General features: G+C 43.3%; 1 protein-coding gene across 1 annotated transcript in view; it reads right to left on the reverse strand.

The window, feature by feature from the left end:
- The window catches only part of LOC145354675 (ankyrin repeat and fibronectin type-III domain-containing protein 1-like), an 859,363-nt gene that overhangs the window by 84,953 nt on the left and 752,556 nt on the right, over window positions 1-21,854 (reverse strand). The window contains exons 6-7 of the mRNA XM_080206110.1: window positions 17,355-17,556; window positions 13,928-14,138 (exon numbers count right to left, since the gene is read on the reverse strand). Coding sequence (XP_080062236.1) covers window positions 13,928-14,138; window positions 17,355-17,556 — 413 coding nt within the window. The remainder of the gene's footprint in view (window positions 1-13,927; window positions 14,139-17,354; window positions 17,557-21,854) is intronic.

Genomic DNA, 21,854 nt, shown 5'->3' on the forward strand with positions numbered 1-21,854 from the left:
CCCTGTTGTACACTGCTGGTAACTGACCTCCAGTCTGAAAATTTTCCCTCCACCACCACCCTCTGTCTTCTATGAGACAACCAGTTACTTATCCAATCGGTCAAATTTCCTTCTATCCCACACCTCCTTACTTTCTTCATGAGCCTACCATGGGGGAACCTTAGCAAATGCCTTACTAAAATCCATGTATATGATGTCAACTGCTCTACCTTCATCTACACACTTAGTTACCTCCTCAAAGAATTCAATCAAATTGGTGACGCAGGACTTATCCATCACAAAACTGTGCTGACTATCCCAGATGAATGTGTGAGAACCTCTCTGGGTATGTCGAGGGCATCCTGAAACCCATTGTACAAAGAACCCTCAGCTTTTGTTGCAACGCTACAGATTTCCTACAGAAACTCAGCACACATGGAGAATTTGAACCAGGGACAACGGATGTCTCGGCGCTCTACGCCAACATCCCCCACGACGATGGCATTGCTGCAACTGCCTCAGTACTCAACACCGACAACTGCCAGTTTCCAGATGCAATTTTACAACTCATCTGCTTTATCCTGGACCACAGTGTCTTCACCTTCAGCAACCAGTTCTTCATCAAGACACACGGAACAGCCATGGGGACCAAATTCACTCCTCAAAATGCCAACATCTTCATGCACAAGCTCAAATAAGACTTTCTCACCACACAGGACCTTCAACCGATGCTATACACTAGATACATCAGCATTTTCCTCCTTTGGACTCATGGGGAACAGTCACTGAAATAACCATATGATGCCATCAACAAGTTCCATCCCACCATCAGACTCACCATGGACTATTCTCCGGAATCGGTGGCATTCTTGGATACACGCATCTCCATCAAGGACGGTCACATCAGCACCTCACTGTACCGCAAGCCCACAGATAACCTCACGATGCTCCACTTCTCCAGCTTCCACCCTAAACACGTTAAAGAAGCCATCCCCTACGGACTAGCCCTCCGTATACACAGGATCTGCTCAGATGAGGAGGATCGTGACAGACACCTCCAGATGCTGAAAGATGCCCTCATGAGAACAGGATATGGCACTCAACTCATCGATCGACAGTTCCGACGTGCCACAGCGAAAAATTGCACCAACCTCCTCAGAAGACAAACACGGGACACGGTGGACAGAGTACCCTTCGTTGCCCAGTACTTCCCTGGAGCGGAGAAGCTAAGACATCTTCTCTGGAGTCTTCAACACATCATTGATGAAGACGAACATCTCGCCAGGGCCATCCCCACACCCCCACTTCTTGCCTTTAAACAACCGCACTACCTCAAACAGACCATTGTTCGCAGCAAACTACCCAGCCTTCAGGAGAACAGTGACCACACCACACAACCCTGCCACAGCAACCTCTGCATGACATGCCAGATCATCGACATGGATGACATCATCTCATGTGAGAACACCATCCACCAGGTACATGGCACATACTCTTGCAACTCAGCCAACATCGTCTACCTAATGCGCTGCAGGAAAGGATGTTCCGAAGCATGGTACTTTGGGGAGACCATGCAGACGCTACGACAACGGATGAATGAACATTGCTCGACAATCACCAGGCAAGACTGTTCCCTTCCTGTTGGTGAACACTTCAGCGGTCACGGGCATTCAGTCTCTGATCTTCGGGTAAGCATTCTCCAAGGTGGCCTTCACGACACACAACAGCGCAGAGTCGCTGAGCAGAGACTGATAGCCAAGTTCCACACACATGAGCATGGCCTCAACCGGGATCTTGGGTTCATGTCGCCCTAACTGTAACCCCCATGACTTGCCTGGGCTTGTAAAATTTCACTTACCGTCCTGTCTGGACACAACACGTATCTCTTTAACCAATGCTAATGCGATCTCCACTCACATTGTCTGCATCTTTAAGACGTGAATAGCAGATTAGCTGTAAAGACTTGCATTCTAATCAGTATTCTGTAAACTGTGTGTGACTTTATATGCCCTTCTCTAATCAGAACCTTCCACACACCTGACGAAGGAACACCGTTTCTGAAAGCTTGTGAGATTACTATCAAGTAAACTGGTTGGACTCTAACCTAGTGTTGTGAGACTTCTTAATGTGATAATCCCTGTGGACTGTGAGGACCCAAAGATCAAAGCTAAAAGCTCTGCAATCTCATCCTTTGCCTCCCAAAGTATTCTAGGATGTATCCCATTTGGCCCAGGGGACTTATCAACACTCAGGTTTTTCAAACTTGTTAATACATCTTCCCTCAGAACATCTACCTCCTCCATCCTATATCACATTGTCATCCTCAAAACATGGCCCCTCTCCTTAGTGAACACTGAAGAGAAGTATACATTCAATGCCTCTCCTATCTCTTCTGACTCCATGCACAAGTTCCCATCACTATCGTTGACTGACCCTAACCTCACCCTGGTCATTCTTTTATTTCTCACATGAGTAAAAAGCCTTGGGGTTTTCCATTATTCGACCTACCAAGGACTTCTCATGCCCTCTCCTAGCTCTCCTAAGCCCTTTTTTAAACTCATTCCTAGCTACCCTGTAACGCTCAAGCGACCCAACTGAACCTTGTTTTTTCATCCTTACATAGGCTTCCTTTGTCCTCTTAACAAGACATTCAATCTCTTTGGTGAACCATGGTTCCCTAACTTGGCCATTTCCTCCCTGCCTGAAGGGGACATACCTATCAAGGACACACAGTATTTGTTCCTTGAATAAGCTCCAGTTTTTGTTTGTGCCCATACCTGACATTTTCAGTTCCCATCTTATGCTCCCTAATTCTTGCCTAATCACATCATAATTACGCTTGCCCCAATTATAACCCTTGCCCAGCCGTGTGACCCTATGCCTCTCCATTGCAATAAAGAAGGACATCGAATTGTGGTCACTATCTCCAAAGTGCTCTCCCACAAACAAATCTAACACTTGGCCCGGTTCATTACCCAGCACCAAGTCCAATGTGGCCCTACCTTTCATCAGCTTATCCACATATTGTGACAGGAAACACTCCTGCACACACTGTACAAAAAGTGTCCCGTCCAAACTATTTGACCTATGACGGTTCCAATCAATATTTGGAAAGTTAAAGTCACCCAAGATAATTACCCTGTGACCTCCACACCTATCCATAATCTGCCATTTGCTCCTCCACATCTCTATTACTATTTGGGGGCCTATAGAAAACTCCTGTCAACGTGACCAATCCTTTCCTATTTCTGACTTCAGCCCATATTACCTCAATAGGCAGATCCCCCTCAAAATGCCTTTCAGCAGCCATTAAACTATCCTTGATTAACAATGCTACTCCTCCACCTCTTTTACTGCCTCCCCTTACTCTTACTGAAACATCTATACCCCGGAACTGCCAACAACCATTCTTGTCCCTGTTCTAACCATGTCTCCATAATGGCCAAAACATCATAGTCCCAAGTACCAATCCATGCTCCAAGTTCACCTACCTTATTCCTGATGCTCCTTGCATTGAAGTAGATACACTTCAACTCACCATCCTGTCTGCCTGCACACTCCTGCAACCTTGCTACCTTCCTTAATGCTTCACAACCCTCAACACTGGCTTTTTGACTACAGCTCATTTTCCCAACCTCCTGACAAATTAGTTTAAACCTCCCCAAAGAGCCATAGCAAATTTCCCTCTCAGGATATTGGTGCCACTCTGGTTCAGATGCAAACCGTCCTGTTTGTACAGGTCCCACCTTCCCCAGAATGTACTCCAATTATCCATGTAAATGAAACCCTCTCTCCGACACCATCCCTGCAGCCACATGTTAAACTGCACTCTCTCCCGGTTCCTCAACTCACTAGCACGTGGCACCAGTAACAACATGCTTTGCCTTGGTTCTCCTAGCTCCCTAAATTCCTGTTTTAAATCCCCATCCCTTCTCCTACCTACGTCATTAGTACCAATATGCACCATGACCTGCGACTGATGCCCCTCCCCCTTAAGGATCTTGAAAACACAGTCCGAGACATCATGGACCCTTGCACCCAGGAGGCAACATACCACCCGGGAGTCTCTTTTGCTGTCACAGAACCTCTGCCCCTCTAACCATCATGTCCCCAATTACTATTGCTCTCCTGCTCTCCCCTCTTCCCTTCTGAGGTACAGGGACGGACTCAGTTTGGAGGTCCGGTCACCCTGGTTTACCACTGGTAGGTCGTCCCCCTCAACAGTATCCAACGCGGTATACTTGTTGCTGAGGGGAACGACCACAGGGGATCCCTATACCGGCTGCCTCCTCCCTGCCCCTCTCACTGTCACCCATCTATTTTCACTCTTTGGAGTATCCAAATCCCTGAAACTTTTATCTATGATCACCTCTGCCTCCCGAATGATCCGAAGTGGCATCACACTTCGGATGAGAGCATGTAGCCAAAATTACCCTCATGATTGGAACAAAAGGATTCCATTATTTGCCATTAGGGATGCACCAAATGATTCCACTAGATTTGGTCCTTTTGAATTAGTCTACACCCAAAGTTAGAGGACCATTGAAATGCATCCAAGAAAAAATATTAGGCAAGAAGTGAGAAACTACAGGAACAATTCGCTGAAAAAATTCTAAGTATCAAATTTGTGTCAAAACTGGAATATATCCCATTGTTTCTTTCAGTGGGCTTTTCAAAATGAATCTCCCACACTCAGTGCACTGCAGAGTGCACAAGCATGAATCAGTCTAAATATCAGGGGGCAGGACCTATCCCCGCTGGAAAGACCAACAGTATACCGCTGAGCGGGCCACTGTGCATGTGTTGATCTGCTCAATCACTGGCCCTCCAACTCCACGATCGCTGGCACCCCCGACCAGCCTCAATATCTCCTATCTGCTTCCGGCCCACCTTGATCTCCCGCCCCCCACAACCCACCCCCCCAACCCCCGGGCAGCCCCAATCCATCCCAACCCCACCCTGATGCCCAGCTCCAATCACTGACCTCCCTCCCTTTGTCACCTTGGTCTGCCTTGTTGTCCAACGAGGGGCATACACGCGATGGGTCGTACTGGGGCTGCTCTTGGATGTTCGAGAGTAGCCTAGTGCTTCAAGTTGTTAGTGTGTGCTTAAACTGGATCAGATGCTGGGCAACATGACAGCTCAGTGACTATCACTGTTTGCTGTGCAGACACATGGATTTGGGCCAGTGTTTGTGGGAGTTTGTGCATTCTCCCCGTGCTTGCGTGGGTTTTCTCTGGGTGCTCCGGTTTCCTCCTACACCCCAAAGATGTGCTATTTAGGCTGATTGGAGGTAATAAATTTTCCATAAATTGGTTTCCCTCAATGTGGAATGCCATAAACAATAGATAAGGGTCATGGGTGGAGGGGGGACTGGCAATGTTAAAATGGCGGTGCGGGCTCGTTGGGCCGGAGGGCCTGTTTCCCGGGCTGCTTTTGTTCTTTGTTACTCAGCCAGACTGCAGAGTGGCTGTAGGAGAGCCCCCAACCCCTGCCGATTCCACCCCCAAGACTCCGCCCCATTAGGTACAGCCCCGTTAGCACTGCCCGATGCCTGGTGGACAGTGCCAAGATGCCCCTGAACATTGGCACTACCCATTGGGCAGTGCCAAGGGGCTAGTCTGGCAATGACCAAGGGAACCTCCCCTTACCTCCGACTCTCTGGGAGGTCTCCATCGTCCTCCCTTCACTCTAGCGGGGTTGGGCCTCTAACTCCCCATTAGTGGGGAGCTAGTGTAAACCTCGCTGGAGTGAAACACTCCTAGCAGAGTGGGGGAGGAGACTAGCGGGCCTGGTGACTTCAATTCCGGGACCACTAATGATATGTAAAATATTTTATATTAGGATTAGAATAATTATACAGCTCCAAGCTGATTTCTGGCGCGGAGCTGACGGCGCCAGAAATCTAGCTGTCAGAGACTCGCGGAGGTGGTGGCACACAGTGGGAAGCCTGCGAAACGGCCGCCACTTGAGTCTCCCGGTGGCTGCGCTACAAAAGCAGTGCAGCGGGTTGGGAGAATCACCCCCTACACATTTAGACTACGTCTCGAATTTCAAAGAAAGCCTGAATGGGGCTTGTGAGGTGGCAGGGAAACACTTAAAGACAGCACAGCAGGGAATGAAACAATGTTGAATAGGAAGGCACAGCCTCATAGTTTCATAGCAGGGAAGAAGTGCTCATGTCAGGCGAAGCACTGAAAGCCAGACTTAGTGGGCCGTATCAGATCAAAAGGAAGTTGAGTGAGGTCGATTATTTGGAACGCATACCAGATAGATGTAAATCACACAGAATGTGTCATATTAACTTGCTTAAGATGTACAGGGACAGAGAAGATCAGTACAAACATGAGACCCTGATAATAATGAAACAGGGAGAAGAAGAGTTAAATTTGGACAGTGACTTTTCTAAAATTCATTTGCGTAATGAGGAAGTCCTGGAAAATGTAAACAATTGGTTAGGTTATCTTACAAATAAGAGCCAAAGTAAATTGAAAGAGTTACTGCAATCCTATAAATGTATTTGTGGGGACAAATTATCTAGAATGGAGGTAGCAATCATGATGCAGATGTGAGAGACACCGTTTCGATAAAACATCTGAATAGGTTACATCCAGAAAAGTTATCACAAGTATAGAAGGAAATTGAATATATGCTCCAGAATGACATTATAAAAATAAGTTACAGATGAACTGGAGGGGTTAACATCCTGGCGGCGAGATTTCCTAGAGCCACTCAGGAGGGTTTAAACTAGCTTGGCAGGGGGTGTGAAATCCAAAGCAGTAGGGAGACAGGAGAGAAGGTTGAGGACAGCACAGAAGTTAAAGAAAGCACATTAAGTAGTAAAGATGGTGTCAGTAATCCTAGTACCAGACAGATCAGGAAAAAGCAGGACAGAGAGCTCGGGAAATTCAGATTAAACTGCATTTATTTCAATGCAAGCGGCCTGATGGGCAAGGCAAGGCAGATGAATACAGGGCATGTATGGGTATGTGGGACTGGGATATTATGGTAATTTCTGAAACATGGCTAAGGGAGTACAGGACTGGCAGGTCAATTTCCAGGGCACAGATGCTATAGGAAAGCTAGAACAGGAGGTAAGCAAGGAGAGGGAGTTGCACTTTTGATTAGGGAAAACATCATGGCAGTACTGAGAGGGGATATATCTGAGGGTTTGGCCACTGAGTCTATATGGGTGGAACCGAGAAATAAGAACGGGGAAATCACTTTGATAGGATTGTTCTATAGGCTCCCAAACAATCAACAGGAAATTGAGGAGCAAATACGTGAGGAGAATACAGATAGCTCCAAGAAAAATAAGGTGGTATGGGTAGGGGAGTTTAACTTTCCCAATATTGACTGGGACAGCCATAGTATTAACAGGTTGGATGGAGAGAAATTTGCTGAGTGTATTCAGGAGGAAATTTTCATTCAGCATGTGGATGGCCTGACTAGAAATGGGGGCAAAATTTGACCTCCTCTTGGGAAATAAGGAAAGGCAGGTGACAGAAATGCTAGGGAGGGATCACATTGGGACCAGTGACCATAATTCTATTAGTTTTAAGACAGCAATGGAGAGTGATAGGTCTGGCCTAAAAGTTAAAATTCTAAATTGGGGCAAGGCCAATTTTGATGGTATCAGGCAGGAACTTTCAAAAGTTAATTGGGGGTGTCTGTGGAAGGCAATGAGACGTCTGGTAAGTGGGAGACTTTAAAAAGTGTGTTAACCAGGTTCAGGTAAACACATTCCTCTTAGAGTGAAGGGCAAGGCTCGCAGAAGCAGGAAACCCTGGATGACTCAGGATATTGAGGCCCTGGTCAAGAAGAAGGAGGAGGCACATGACATGCATAGGCAGCTGGGACCAAGTGAATCCTTTGGAAGTATAGGGGATGTAGCAGTAGAGTTAAGAGAGAAATCAACAGGGCAAAGAGGGGACATGAGATTGTTTTGGCAGATAAGGCAAAGGAGAATCCAAAGAGCTTCTACAAATACATGAAAGGCAAAAGAGTAACAAGGGAGAGAGTAGGGCCTGTTTAGGATCAACAAAGATCATCTATGTGTGGATCCACAAGAGGTGGGTGAGATCCTAAATGAATACATCTCATCAGTATTTACTGTTGAGAAAAGCATGAATGTTAGGGAACTTGGGGAAATAAATAGTGATGTCTTGAGGAGTGTACATATTTCAGGGAGGTCATGCTGGAAGTCTTAAAGTGCATCAAGGTAGATAAATCCCCGGGATCTGATGAAGTTTATCCCAGGACATTGTGGGAGGCTAGGGAGGAAATTATGGTTCCCCTAGCAGAGATGTTTGAATCATTGATAGTCACAGGTTCCTGAAGATTGGAGGGTGACAAATGTTGTGCCTTTTTAAAAAGGGTTGCAGGCAAAAGCCTGGGAACTACAGCCCAGTGAGCCTCACATCTGTGGTGGGTAAGTTGTTGGAAGGTATTTTGAGAGACAGGATCTACAAGCATTTAGAGACACAAGGACTGATAAGGGACAGTCAGCAGGGCTTTGTGCATGGAAAATTATGTCTCACAAATTTGATTCAGTTTTTGAAGGTGTAACTAAGAAGGTAGATGGAGGCAGTGCAGTCAACGTTGTCCACATGGACTTTAGCAAGGCCTTTGACAAGGTACCACATAGTAAGTTGTTGCATAAGGTTAAATCTCACGGGATGCAGGGTGAGGTAGCTAAATCAATACAAAACTGGCTTGATGACAGAAGCCAGAGAGTGGTTGTAGAGGGTTGTTTTTCAAACTGGAGGCCTGTGACTGGTGCTGTGCCTCAGATATCAGCGCTGGGTCCAGTGTTATTTGTCATTTATATTAATGATTTGGATGAGAATATAGGAGGCATGCTTAGTAAGTTTGCAGATGATACCAAGATCGGTGGCATAGTGGACAGTGAAGAAAATTATCTCGGATTGCAACAGAATCTTGATCAATTGGGCCAGTGGGCTAATGAATGGCAGATGGATTTTAATTTAGATAAACGCAAGATGATGCATTTTGGTAGACTGAACCAGGGCAGGGCTTACTCAGTTAATGGTAGGGTGTTAGGGAGAGTTACAGGACAAAGCGATCTAGGGTACATGTTCATAATTCCTTGAATGTGAAGTCACAGGTGGAGAGAGTGGTGAAGCATGCTTGGTTTCATTGGTCAGAACATTTAATACAAGAGTTGGGACATCTTGTTGAAGACACTGATAAGGCCTCACTTGGAATACTGTGTACAGTTCTGGTCAAACTATTATAGAAAGGATATTATTAAACTAGAAAGAGCACAGAAAAGGTTTACTAGGATGCTACCGGGACTTGATAGTTTGAGTTTTAAGGAGAGGCTGGACAGACTGAGACATTTTTCTCTGGAGCGTAGAAGGCTGAGGGGTGATCTTATATAATTATAAAATAATTAGGGGCATAGATCAGCTAGATAGTCAATATCTTTTCCCAAAGGTAGTGGAGTCTAAAACTAGAGGGCATAGGTTTAAGGTGAGAGGGGAGAGATATAATTGTCCAGAGGCGCAATTTGTTTACACAGAGGGTGGTGAGTGTCTGGAACAAGCTGCCAGTGGTAGTAGTAGAGACAGGTACAATTTTATCTTTTAAAAAGCATTTAGACAGTTACATGGATAAGATGGGTGTACAGGGATATGGGCCAAATGCGGGCAATTGGGACTAGCTTCGGGGTTTAAAAAAAAAAGCAGCATGGACAAGTTGGGGCGAAGGGCCTGTTTTCATGCTGTAAACCTCTATGACTCTTAGTTCTGGTGACTGGAACTCCCTTATCATAATGGTGCCAAAGCCAGATGGAATACAAACGCTGAAATTCTACCACTCCACCCACCATGGAATCAGAACGGCCTAAAGGCGGGCAACAATAATGTCTATTGATCTCGAGCGCCAATTTCAAGACCGTAAAATCCAAATATTTTGTATGGATTACAGGAAAGGGAGTACCATCACCAAGAGGGATTTGTTTCCTATTCCAACTTGGAAAGCTGCAGAGAAAACTTTGGATGGTCTAAATTCTTCACGCAGATAAACTTACTAAAGAATTATTGGCAAGTACCTCTGACTGAGAGAAAAGAAGTGATGTCTGCATTTGTGATGCCAGATGGATGTTATCAGTTCAAAGTTATGCCATTTGGGATGAAAAATGCACCTGCAACGTTTCAGAGACTCACAAATAAAGTTATTCAAGGACTGTGCAGTATACCTTAATGATTCAGTGATGTTCAGTCAAAGTTGGGCAGAACATCTTACAAGAATGGTTTGAGCATCTAAAAGGAACCAATCTCAACATGAATCTAGCAAAAAGCAAAAATAAAATTTTTGATAAGAGAGGGGATTAAGGGTTGTGGGGAGAGGGCGGGAATATGGAGCTGAGCCACAACAGATCAGCCATGATCTTATTGAATGGCGGGGCAGGCTCGAAGGGCCAGATGGCCTACTCCTGCTCCTATTTCTTATGTTCTTATGTTCTTAAAGCTCAAATTTCATATATGGGACATATCACGAGACAAGGTCAAATGTCTCCACAAGACATAAAAGTACGGGTCATTTGGGCTTTTCTGGAACCTACAATAAGTAAAGGTTTCTGGGAAAGAGTAGATTTTATCATACACTTGTGCCGAACTTTAGCAGTGTGGTAACACCACTCACAGAACTCTGAAAGAAGAACAAATACTTTAATTGATGGAGAATTGCAAAATAGCATTCAAACATTGAAAAATTGTGTTGATAACAAAACTAGTGTTAACTGCACCAAATTACATCAGGCAGTTTAAACTGCTGTGGATACTAGTGACATCGTTTTGGGAGCCATATTGTTACAGGAAGTCGAGCTTGGCACTGAGAAACATGTTTCTCAAGGAAATTAAATCATCACCAACAGAAGTATGCCATCATTGAAAAAAAGACTTTAAGCTTGGTACTGGCATTACAATATCTTGAGATTTATGTTACCAGTAATCCTACAGAAACAATTATTAAAATTTCTGAAAAAGTTTCAAGATTAGAACACCAGGTTATTCCAATGTTGTTACAACCATTTCATTTAAAAATCATTTATTTGACTAGAAGAGAGAACGTCATTGCGGATGCTTAACCACGAGTATAAAAGAGACTTTTGGAGACATTAGGTGAAAATTTTATGGGATACATTTTTATTGTTAATGCATGCTTGTAATGGTTGATAAGGTAGAATAGTTAAGAAATGATTGAGATTTAGGGTGATATGGTGGCACAGTGGTTAGCACTGCTGCCTCACAGCGCCAGAGACCGGGTTCGATTTCCAGCTTGGGTCACTATCTGTGTGGAGTTTGCAAGCTCTCCCCGTGTCTGCGTGGGTTTCCTCTGGGTGCTCCAGTTTCCTCCCAGATTCTGAAAGATGTGCTGGGTTAGGTGCATCGACTCGAACAGGTGCCGAAGTGTGGCGACTAGGGAAATTGCACTGTTAATGTAAGCCTTACTTGTGACTAATAAATTAACTTTAACTTTAAAGAAATTAAAGCGCCTTTCAAATTAAGACGTTTCATTTTTTAAAAATAGGGAATGCATTAGGAATTTGGAAAGTTAATGAAGGTAATAGTTAAACTTGAGATGAAAGCAAAATGACAAGCAAGTGTCTAGAGAAATTGAGGTACGAATTGCCATATCTGACTGTTTACCAGAGATTAGTGGGGCTGTACAAATGATGACTTCTAAAGGCAAGGAATTTGAGAGACATAAACAGCCAAATCCACAAGGTAGAATATTAAAGAAACTGATCAATATAACTGCTTTCATCCTCTTTGGGGAAGAAGGCTAGTTTTCCATCCAATTGTCAAACAAAGGCCTGGCCCATCTAACATTTGGATCTTTGGCAGATTGCAGATTTTCTCCTCTAAAAGACACAGATTCATGCCTTTGCTAAACCAGGAACAAATACTTTTACAGACTTGGTCATCTAAGGTATACTGTGTGGTAATTGTTAGCTAGATTTGAGTTACTGAGTTACTAAATTAGATGTTTGAGAAAAGTGGCGTGTCAGTGAGTTCAGGGAACATGGATAGATTTGGGAACCAGGAGTAATTTCAGATAAAATGGTGCATTTAGTTATTAATATACTTAAGTGCCATAGTATTCTTGTCTTTTTTTCTATTACTGTAATAACTGCTCATTATTCATTGTTTACACAACAATTGGACTAGTTCCTCACTGGGTTGTATATGATTCCTCACATTATTCCAAACAAATGTATATCACTTTGATCCAGTGTTTCTACTTATTCTTCTGGGTTTTGAGACATTTTCACAGGTAACATCAGCGGGTTCTTAATACCTGTATAATAGGAAGTGCATTTTGTTAATTGACCAGCAAGCCCATAAGATTATATTTAGTTCAAAGAAGGGTATTAATCCCTGATGGCAGCACGGTTTTAGAAATGAACATTGATTTTGATGCCCCATCAGTGCAATATTAAATGTTGTAATGTTCATTCATAATGGAAATGGATGAAGATATCCAGAGAGAAAAAAGCCAAATTGATTCATTGTAAGTTTGTACTTTTTTTGTGAAAAAACACTGGTAATAAGGATTTTTTGTTACACGTAAATTACTCTGGTCATTTTTGTTTTGGCTATGTTGACAGTAAAAACAAATATACAACCCAACAATTTCAAGTATTGGTGATATAAGTTTAGTCATAATTGGGCACAGAAAATAATGTACATTTACTGTTTCGCATTTTAATGTACAAGCTGTACTTTTATGTGGGAAGAAAATGTAGTATGTTGTACAGCTGCCTCTCTGCTGAAGAGGTATAAATAAGGTTAGTTCAACAATGGCTGCTTGCAGTGATTCCACATGGTGAATTTTTGCTCAGTGCAATATACAAACTGTGGAAAATATTACACCCAATGCTGAGTCTGTCTTCAAAAAACATACATAGTCATTAACTCACTCAATAATATCAACCTCAACAGACACTCATATACAAAGACACAAACTCAATCATATACAAAGTCGGCAGTATTTAACAGGCAACAAGGGTTTGCTGACTAGAGAGGTGTGGAGAGCCCCATATCATCTCTTTTTGGGAAGGCCCACTAAATTAAGCACCAGTCAACAGTTAACTGGGCAGCAGCAGCTCTTCGCTGGCATCAAGGACCTCAGGGTATGGAAATCAAATCACCTGAGAGCTGTCAGCCATTCAGAGACCATTCTGTGCACTGTTTTGCAGCGCCAGTAGAAACAGTGACTGCTGCTGGTTAGTCACCTGAGGTTTGTGATCAGAACTCCCACTCACCTGACGAAGGGGCAAACCCCGAAAGCTAGTGGCTTTTACTACCAAATAAACCTGTTGGACTTTAACCTGGTGTTGTGAGACTTCTTACTATAGTCACCTGAGGCCAGGGTCATCATGGCACCAAGGCAAGTGATGGCTGGGTGGGGATTACAGGATTGGGATTGCAGATGAGGGGGAAAGGGGATCATCAGAAAGGACAGAGAGGTATCTCTCAACAACACCCCCATCCCCTTCCTGGTGCCAGGTCCATTGATCATGTTCTGAGTTTCTTTGTCTTTTGGGCTTCTTGCATGGCAAATCCCCCATCCTCCATTGGTTTAATATCAATAGCAGAAGATGAGATCCATAAATGAGCATTAATTGCTCAATTAATAACCTCAATTAGCAGTGGACAGGAAGGCCATCCATGAGCCTTTCAAACGCGGACTTAATTGGCATGGAGGCAGGAAGAAAGTCCCCATTGTCATCCTCCCACCTGCTTAGATGCTCCCCCGCAGCACATAACTTGCCTTGAGGGAAGGGCATTAAATTCTGCCTATCACTCATTTGCAAATACACCAACTGCATCACTCAGAGTTGCCTCAATCAAAACAACTGGGGTACCTTATTTCCATCTGAAAGAACCTGGCACCATCAATTATTGATTGGACTTACAGTGTGGACTCTCCTTAGCTCCAGCTTGCAGAAGCATCTTGGCCATGGGGACATTGTTGGTCATGATTGCAATGTCCAAAGGCATTAAACCTTCACTGTTAGGTGTGTTCAAATCCAGTTCCTCTGTGCTGTAGAGACTTAGGAGCATCTGGACGGCATCAAGATCCTGCTGTTCCACAGCCTCAAAGACTGCCTCGTTACTATGAAAATTCTAAAAAAAATGAAATAGGAAATTGTTTTTTCTTCACATTTTGATGTTGTGTATATAATATATTTGGTGCAGTAAAGCAAGTGGGTGAGTTCTAGTACCAGTAGTGCCTGTCTACTGCTGTCATCACTTCAAGTTGTAATTGGTTTAAGCGCACAGATCAGGTTTCATTGCAACAGCTGCCCATAATATACACTCTGCTCTCAAACAGAAGCAAAACTCTGCTCCGGGCAGCCTCACACACTGTGAACAAAGATTGTGCACAGCATGGTACTCAACTTGATACAGAACCTGTATTTCTATGGTTTTTGGGTAGGTTGTCATGTTTTTTTGTTACACCTATTGATAATTGCATGTAATACTGGAATAATCAAGACAGGCCTCCATTGAACATCATCCAGCTTCTTCAACCTGAATAAAACTTGCTTTGTTCTTATATTCAGAAGAAATTGAATACACCCTACCAAAATCCGTTATATCATCTCCAAACAGATAGTAATGTACAGATGTCAAATATCACATAGTTATCATCTTCATAGAATAGAATTATTTTTTACTTTTTGTCAATTTAGTGAGGTGATGATGGAAGTAACACTTTTAATATTATCCAGTTAGAGTTAGCAGCAAACAAGTTCCTTCTATACCGTCCCAAAATATACTCCTAGGCAAAGGCGAACTTATAATTTTGGGGGCCTCGCACTCTCCTTCTTTGTGGGGTCCCCTTATGACATCACGCCCTGCCCCCCTGGTGATGTGGTGGTCTGCCCACCAGTGAGGGGCTGTTTTCACCTACCCAGCCCTTGGCTGGGGTTCAAGTGGCCCCAGCGTTTGCTCCCATCGATGACCTAAACTCGCAGGTGTGCTGGCGGCTCACTGGCTGCCTGGCTGCTGTTGCTAGCTATCTGGCCTGACCTCTGCTTTCGCCCTCGGATGGCAGCCTCACCCTTGCCAGTCCAGTTGCTGCCCAACCCTCTGACTCTCAGCTTTGGCTTCTAATCAAGTCGCCCTGTGGCTCCCCAAAAAGCACACCACGCCTGCCTGGCCCTTGCACCTCCCAAATGCTCACCACTTGCTTATGTGGCCAGGCCTCAAATTTTGACATCCATGTCCTCCTGGCTGCTGGCTTTATCTGCCTTGCCCTGGTCTCTGCTCTCACCTGTCCTCGGTTGGTGGCCTTGCACTTGCCAGTCCGCCCAGCTCACCCACTCCTAGCCCTGGCCTCTGGTTGAGTCACCAGCCCTGGCTTCTGGTTGAGTCACCCCATTGCTCTCTGAAAACCACACAAATTTAGAACTACCAGGCTCTGACTGGTGCCACCACTCAGTCGCTGCGATCCCATGCTGCAGTGCTGTGTGTTACATTGTAAATCTGCCTCTTCTTCCAGGGCAGGTATAGCAAAGGTCAGATATAGAGTAAATCTCCTTGCACTCTTCCTGTTGAACACTCTCAGAGCAGGTACAACATGGGTTAGTTACAGATAAAAGTTCCTCCATATTAACCCATTAAATTTTCAAGGTCAGGTACATTATGGGTTAGATATAAAATGAAGTTCTCTCTGCAGTGTTTTATATAAAACTTCCAAGACAGGCAAAGCAAGAATTAATTACAAAGTAATGCTTCCTCTCCATCAGATTTGTTCATCCCTTGCCCCACAGGTCAGATGTGGCTCACAAGTCCCTAGTGTATACCCTGGAGGCAGCTTCAAAATGAAATGGAAGATTCTTAAAGCACTGCTCCTCCAATCACAACCATTCTGTGAGCTATCAGCAGTAAATGTGGGAGAGAAGTAGTCTATGATTGGAGGACCAACAACACTGATGTGGAAGAGAGAGAGAAAGAATGAGTGTGGGCAAGAGAGACAGTGCTTGTGGGAGTACATATTTGTCAGGCTCATTTGCAGTTTCTAGATTTACACTCATCCTGATCACCACACAATCACACCCACTCATGTGGGTGAGGGTGTGAATGAGCATCAAGGGACTGGGAGTGAGACAGACAAATAGGCTCTGCCCATCTCACACTCTAATATTGATCTTCATTAACTGCTCTTATTCAGTGATCAATTTATTGATTTAATTTTGATCAGAAAGTTCATTCTTCATACCTCAGCTTTATTTTGAAATTCATGTTTAATGTTGTACCAACCCTTATCTTTCAGAAATTTGCTTATTGATCCCTTAAGTGAGGAAAAAAATGGAAATGTGCCCCCCACGTCCCCCCAAGTGAAAAGGTTTGACAAGTCCCACCAAATATTTCCAGGGCAAGTATAGCATGGGTTAGACACAGAGTAAAGTTTTGCTTCATTGTACCCTGAAATAAGACCAGAGCAGGTCACAGGTTAGATACAGAATAAAACCTTCTACACAAAAGCCTTTTTATTCAGCAGTGATCTGCAAGGCACAGGCTGACTTGGATTCATAACAGGATACAAATTTTATTGATGATTAAAAAAAAAGCTTTTCTGTGTTTCATGGATTATTTGTTGGATACTTTTTGTATCACAGCACACATAGCATTAAATTGTTTACAAGTAACTGTTTTTGCAGACTGCATAGATTACACACCTCGGAGTGGCTATAATACATATCACAGATTAGATGAGGGACAAATCTGAGGCGACAACATTCTTGTCCATTTGTAGTTTGCGTTTGCTGCCATTGCCCTTGAAAGCTATTCTGTTCTTCAAGCTGATTAGCAGGTAAAGGCGGTCAGTTCAATGCAAACTTCTTATGCAGCTGTTTATAGCACATATCTGGTAAAGGTTGACAGATGCTGACCGATGTTTTGTGAATGGCTGACCACCTAATCTGTAGAGTACAGCTTTCAGTGCATTTTGTTCTGTTTGCAAGGGCAGTGAGATTGTGATACAGTCCAGTAGGTTAGATACAATTTCAAAGCATCTATTTCATCCCTGGGTCTTACTGCATCATGGACTTTGGAGAGATAAAGGCATGCTGTACTTTTCAGGAGAAATGGGAGTTCATTACAGGATTGGTCAGGAATTGAAACTAAGAAGAGAATGTGGTATAAAAAACATACAGTCCTCTTTTTGGCTTTTGCAGCCATTGAAATTTTAAACCAGTGAGTAGTTTGGTGATTTCAATTCAGCTGCACAACAGAGAACAAACTATAGTTTTGCAAAGAGCCTCAACAGAGCCCAGTCATTTCCATCTGAAACAAGTTCAATTATTAACAGGTAGAACCAGTAGACTTCCTTACCACACAAGACTTCCGCTGCTTGTTTTTTTCATTTCGTCCCATCAAGTTTGTCTCATCAAACGAAGTATAATTAACTTTGAACTTTCCTGAAAGATTTCGGTACAACCTCTTTGCTGCATTAGGAGAGGATGGAGTGACTAGCTTCTTCCCATGGGTAAGCTGGAGATCCCTCATCTGCTGAGTCATCTTGGGAGATGAGGACCTATTGGTAAAGTAATAGAAGGGTTCTTTGCTGTAAATACATTCACAAATATTGATCCTGACAATCTCTGATCTCTCAGGTTACTGAGAGGCTGCCTATTATGTCAGTTTTTGCTGCAGAGTCACACTTCAGTCTTGTTGCAACAGATTTGAGAGCTTGTCAGCTCCCCCATTTTCAGGTCTTCTATTTACTCCTGATTATATACTTCCCAACTCATAACTCACCCTGCACATGAATTGTCATCCTACTTCTGTTGCACATTCACTGTGTTCCTTGTAACTAGAAGGTGAATTTAGGGTGTAATTTACAACCCCCACCCAACCCCGCAAGAGTCCATATTCCCCCACCAGAAGCAAATCAAAAATTATGATTCCTCATTGACATCCACAGTCTACATGCACTTTGCTTTAAAAAGATGATGAGTAGTGCAATGCTGTAAGACAGTATGCCTATCGAGCAAAGAAATCAGCAATACATACACCAACTTTACTACTAATATGTGAATATAAATGAAGGAGATGAATTAGAGCCAGTTTCACACAAAGTTCAGTCCTCCAAATTAAAAGTAATAGAAAGTTGAAACAATTACAGACAACAGTAATTTAAATTTCCCTAAGAATCCAAGAAATAGGAAAGTAGGTCAAATGACTCATTAACAATGCTCCATTGTTCAGCAGAATTGTGGATGAACTTCAACATCAAGAATTTATCAGCATTTATCAAAGTACCTGAGAAGAAATGCTACAAAAACAAGCTATTGGTGCCCATCCTACAGTTTATATATTGCCATGACCAGCTGCGAAGGATTGAATTGGCTCTCCTCAATTCAATCTCCTCGATTGGTCACAACAAAGGTTTATTTGTTATGAGGATGTGCCTTTTACAAATCAGAATGTACTTAACTATTTAAGCTGTGAGCAATAAGGAACCAATCAAACACGATTTTCTTGAGTCAAAAAAAGAGCAAACTTATTTGCTACTGAGAAAAATAATAAAAATACAACATCAAGCATTCGGCCTTTATGCAGTCATTAGACCTCACACACAGATTTCAGAAAAAGGGGAGTTAGAGCCAATCAAAAATGTATGGTTAATTGTCCTTAAGGCGTAGTTGTTAACTGATTTAAGTTAGCTGGATTCTTGGATGCAGTCAAATGTAGAAGATGTTGCAATTAGTACAAAATCTCAATTCATTGGCAGGTTTTTGGTTGGCTTTCCAAACGAGGCTTATTCCAAAAGAGAAAGAACCCTCAGTTTTTTTCATCTGCTGATGAGGCATAGTTGGTTAGCACTGCTGCCTCGCAGAGCCAGGGATCTGAGTTCAATTCTGGCCTTGGGCCACTGGCTGTGTGGAGTTTGCATGTTCTCTCTGTGTCTGCGTAGGTTTGCTCTGGTTTCCTCCCACACTCTAAAGATGTGCAGGTTAGGCTGATTGGCCATAGTAAATTAACCATAGCGTCAGGAATTCACAGTAAAATATGTGGGGTTACAGGAATATGGCTGGGTAAGATTGTCATTGGTGCAGACTCAATGGGCCAAATGGCCTCCTTCTGCACTGCAGGGATTCGATGATTCTACGATTTTCTGGACATCCCCTATGTCATTGTAATCTCTCTCTACTGACTGGCAGCTTTGCATTGAAATACTTCACCCATTGTGTATTTCCAAGAGATTTTAGGTAGGTCTGTCTGTGGCAGCCATTCTTTCAATAATCAGTACAATACATTTTTAATGTCTGTTCCTTCGACACTTATAAGTTTAAATCAATGTCTGGATTGTAGGAAGTGTCTCTCTCTTCACATTCCCCTGAGGATGATTTGTTTGTTTCTTACTTCCACCTTGGAATGTGGCCTTGCATCTTTAAACAGTTTGTCTCAGCTCAATTTGCAAAGTTTTCATTCAGTTGAAAGTTGAAATGTTATATTTTCAAAATAAAGTGGCATATTCTCATAATATCTTCCCATCACAAACAGCGATTCACTCTCATTTTATTATGATATAAAAATACAAAACAAAATAAAACGTTCACTTCCATTTACTCTCTCAGCCTTGGTCGGGATTACCCTATCAGTTCTAACTGGATCTCTTCAAGTTCTCAATAGGGAATCTGCAATCGTATTTGATTTCCCCTGGAATGTGGGTGATTTTTAAGTCATATGGATGGAGAAACAAACTCAATGGAATAATCTTACATTTTGAGTTTTGAATTTTTCCACAAAAGTCAAAGGGTTGTGCTCAGGAGACTGCTCTCTCTGTATCCATTATGGACATATATCTTAAAGTATTTAAGAGCCAGTCATAACCATACAGTTTATTTTTCAACTGTGGAATACCATTTCTGATGTTGTTCAATTTTTTGGAGAAGCATCTGATTGGTCTCTCAATCTGATTTATCCTCCTGGAGGAGAACAGCTCCTACCCTGAGGTCATTAGCATCAATGGCTACTTTAAATGCTTGGTTGAAGTCTGGGGCAGCTGGCATTGGTTCATTTATTAAAATCGTTTTCAGCTTCTTGAAAGCTATCTGGCATTTCTCGGTCCATACTACCTCTGCTTTTTCTGTAGTAGGTCTGTTAGCAAGACAGCTACAGCACTAAAGGTTGGGATGAACTTGAGATAGAACCCAACCATTCCTAAAAATCTCATGACTTCTCTCTTAGTTGTAAGAATGGGAAACTGTATCTTTGCAGCTCTGGCAGTACTTGTCCTTGACCCATCAAGTGTCCTAAGTCAGTCACCTGAGCCTTAGAGAACTCAGGCTTTGCGAGATTAATCATTAAGTCAGTTGACTGTAATTTCTGGAAAGGGCTTCCAGTTGCATTAAGTGAGTTTCCCAGATGTTGCTGTACACTAGGAGATTGGCTAGTTACATTACACAATTAGATATGCTGACCCCTACTTGGTTCACCAGCCTTTGAAAGGTGGCTAGGGCATTCTTGAGTTCACAGAGCATAGCTCCACACTGGTATAAGCCATCCAGAATTACAAAGGCACAGGTTTCCTTTGTGTGGGGAGGTCAAGGGAACTGATTTTCTATGTTTGTAATATAGACTGTTTTATCTACTCTATCTATGTGGTCTTCCAGGTGGGGGATTGGGTGGGAGTGAGCTCTTGTCACTGCATTAACCTTGTAGTAGTCAGTGCAGAGCCTTCAGAAGCTGTCTTGCTTGGGCACGAGCACAACTTGGGAGCTCCAGCTAATCCTGCTAGGCTCTATTAATCTCCTCCAGAACCTGCAAAAGGCTAGCTTTGCTGGACCTTGTAGATAATAATATTGCCTCATAGGAGGGGCCTCTCCCACATCCAAATCACATAGAACTAAAGTGGTGCAGCCTGCCTTGTCTCTACAGATGCTTTTAAATGCAGTGAGCAATCCTGTTAGGTCTTCTCATTTGTTCTGCCTTTAGGTGGGTGGATATGGTTTCCAATTTTGCTAGAGTTTCTGTGTCTGTTAGCCAGACAGTATTGGGGTTCAATGTGGGCCTTACATACAACTTCCTCCAATTTAATCATTGCAGCCAATTTAGATTATCTTGTTTCTTAGATACGGTCAGATGTAGAAGATCATAGAAATCATAGGAAGAAATCATTGAAACCCCACAGTACAGAAAGAGGCCATTCGGCCCATCGAGTCTGCACTGACCACAATCCCACCCAGCCCCACCCCCCACATCCCTACATACTTTACCCACTAATCCCTCTAACCTACACATTTTAGGACACTAAGGGGCAATTTTTTAGCATGGCCAATCAACCTAACCCGCACATCTTTGGATTGCAACATGTAATTGTAAGATGTTGCAATTATTATAGGATCTTGGTTCACTGGTAGATTTCAGGTAGATCTGGCTTCCCGAACCAGGCAACATGTCCAGCCTGAGTCACTGTCTGTGCGGCCTCTGCACGTTCTCCCCACGACTGCATGGGTTTCCTCTGGGTGCTCCGGTTTCCTCCCGCAGTACAAAAGATATACTGGTTAGGTGCATTGGCCATGCTAAATTGCCCTTCATTGTACCCAAACAGGCGGCGGAGTGTGGTGACTCGGGGATTTTCACTGTAACTGTGTTAATGTAAGCCTACTTGTGACACAAATAAATAAACTTTACAACATTAAAACGTGCTTATTCCAGAAGAAAGGGGAGAGGGAGCCCTCAGCTTGTCTCCTCTGCTGAAGATGGATACCACCTCTGCGGCTTGCAATTTCTGTATCGTGGCTGGCAGCCTTGCCTTGAAATACTTCATCCATTATATTTCCAAGACCCCCATCACCCAAAGAGTAGTAGCGAACACGTCCTTCC

The sequence above is a fragment of the Carcharhinus amblyrhynchos genome, chromosome 18 (genome assembly GCF_965287045.1).
Source record: "Carcharhinus amblyrhynchos chromosome 18, sCarAmb.v2.hapA, whole genome shotgun sequence".
NCBI lineage: Eukaryota > Metazoa > Chordata > Chondrichthyes > Carcharhiniformes > Carcharhinidae > Carcharhinus > Carcharhinus amblyrhynchos.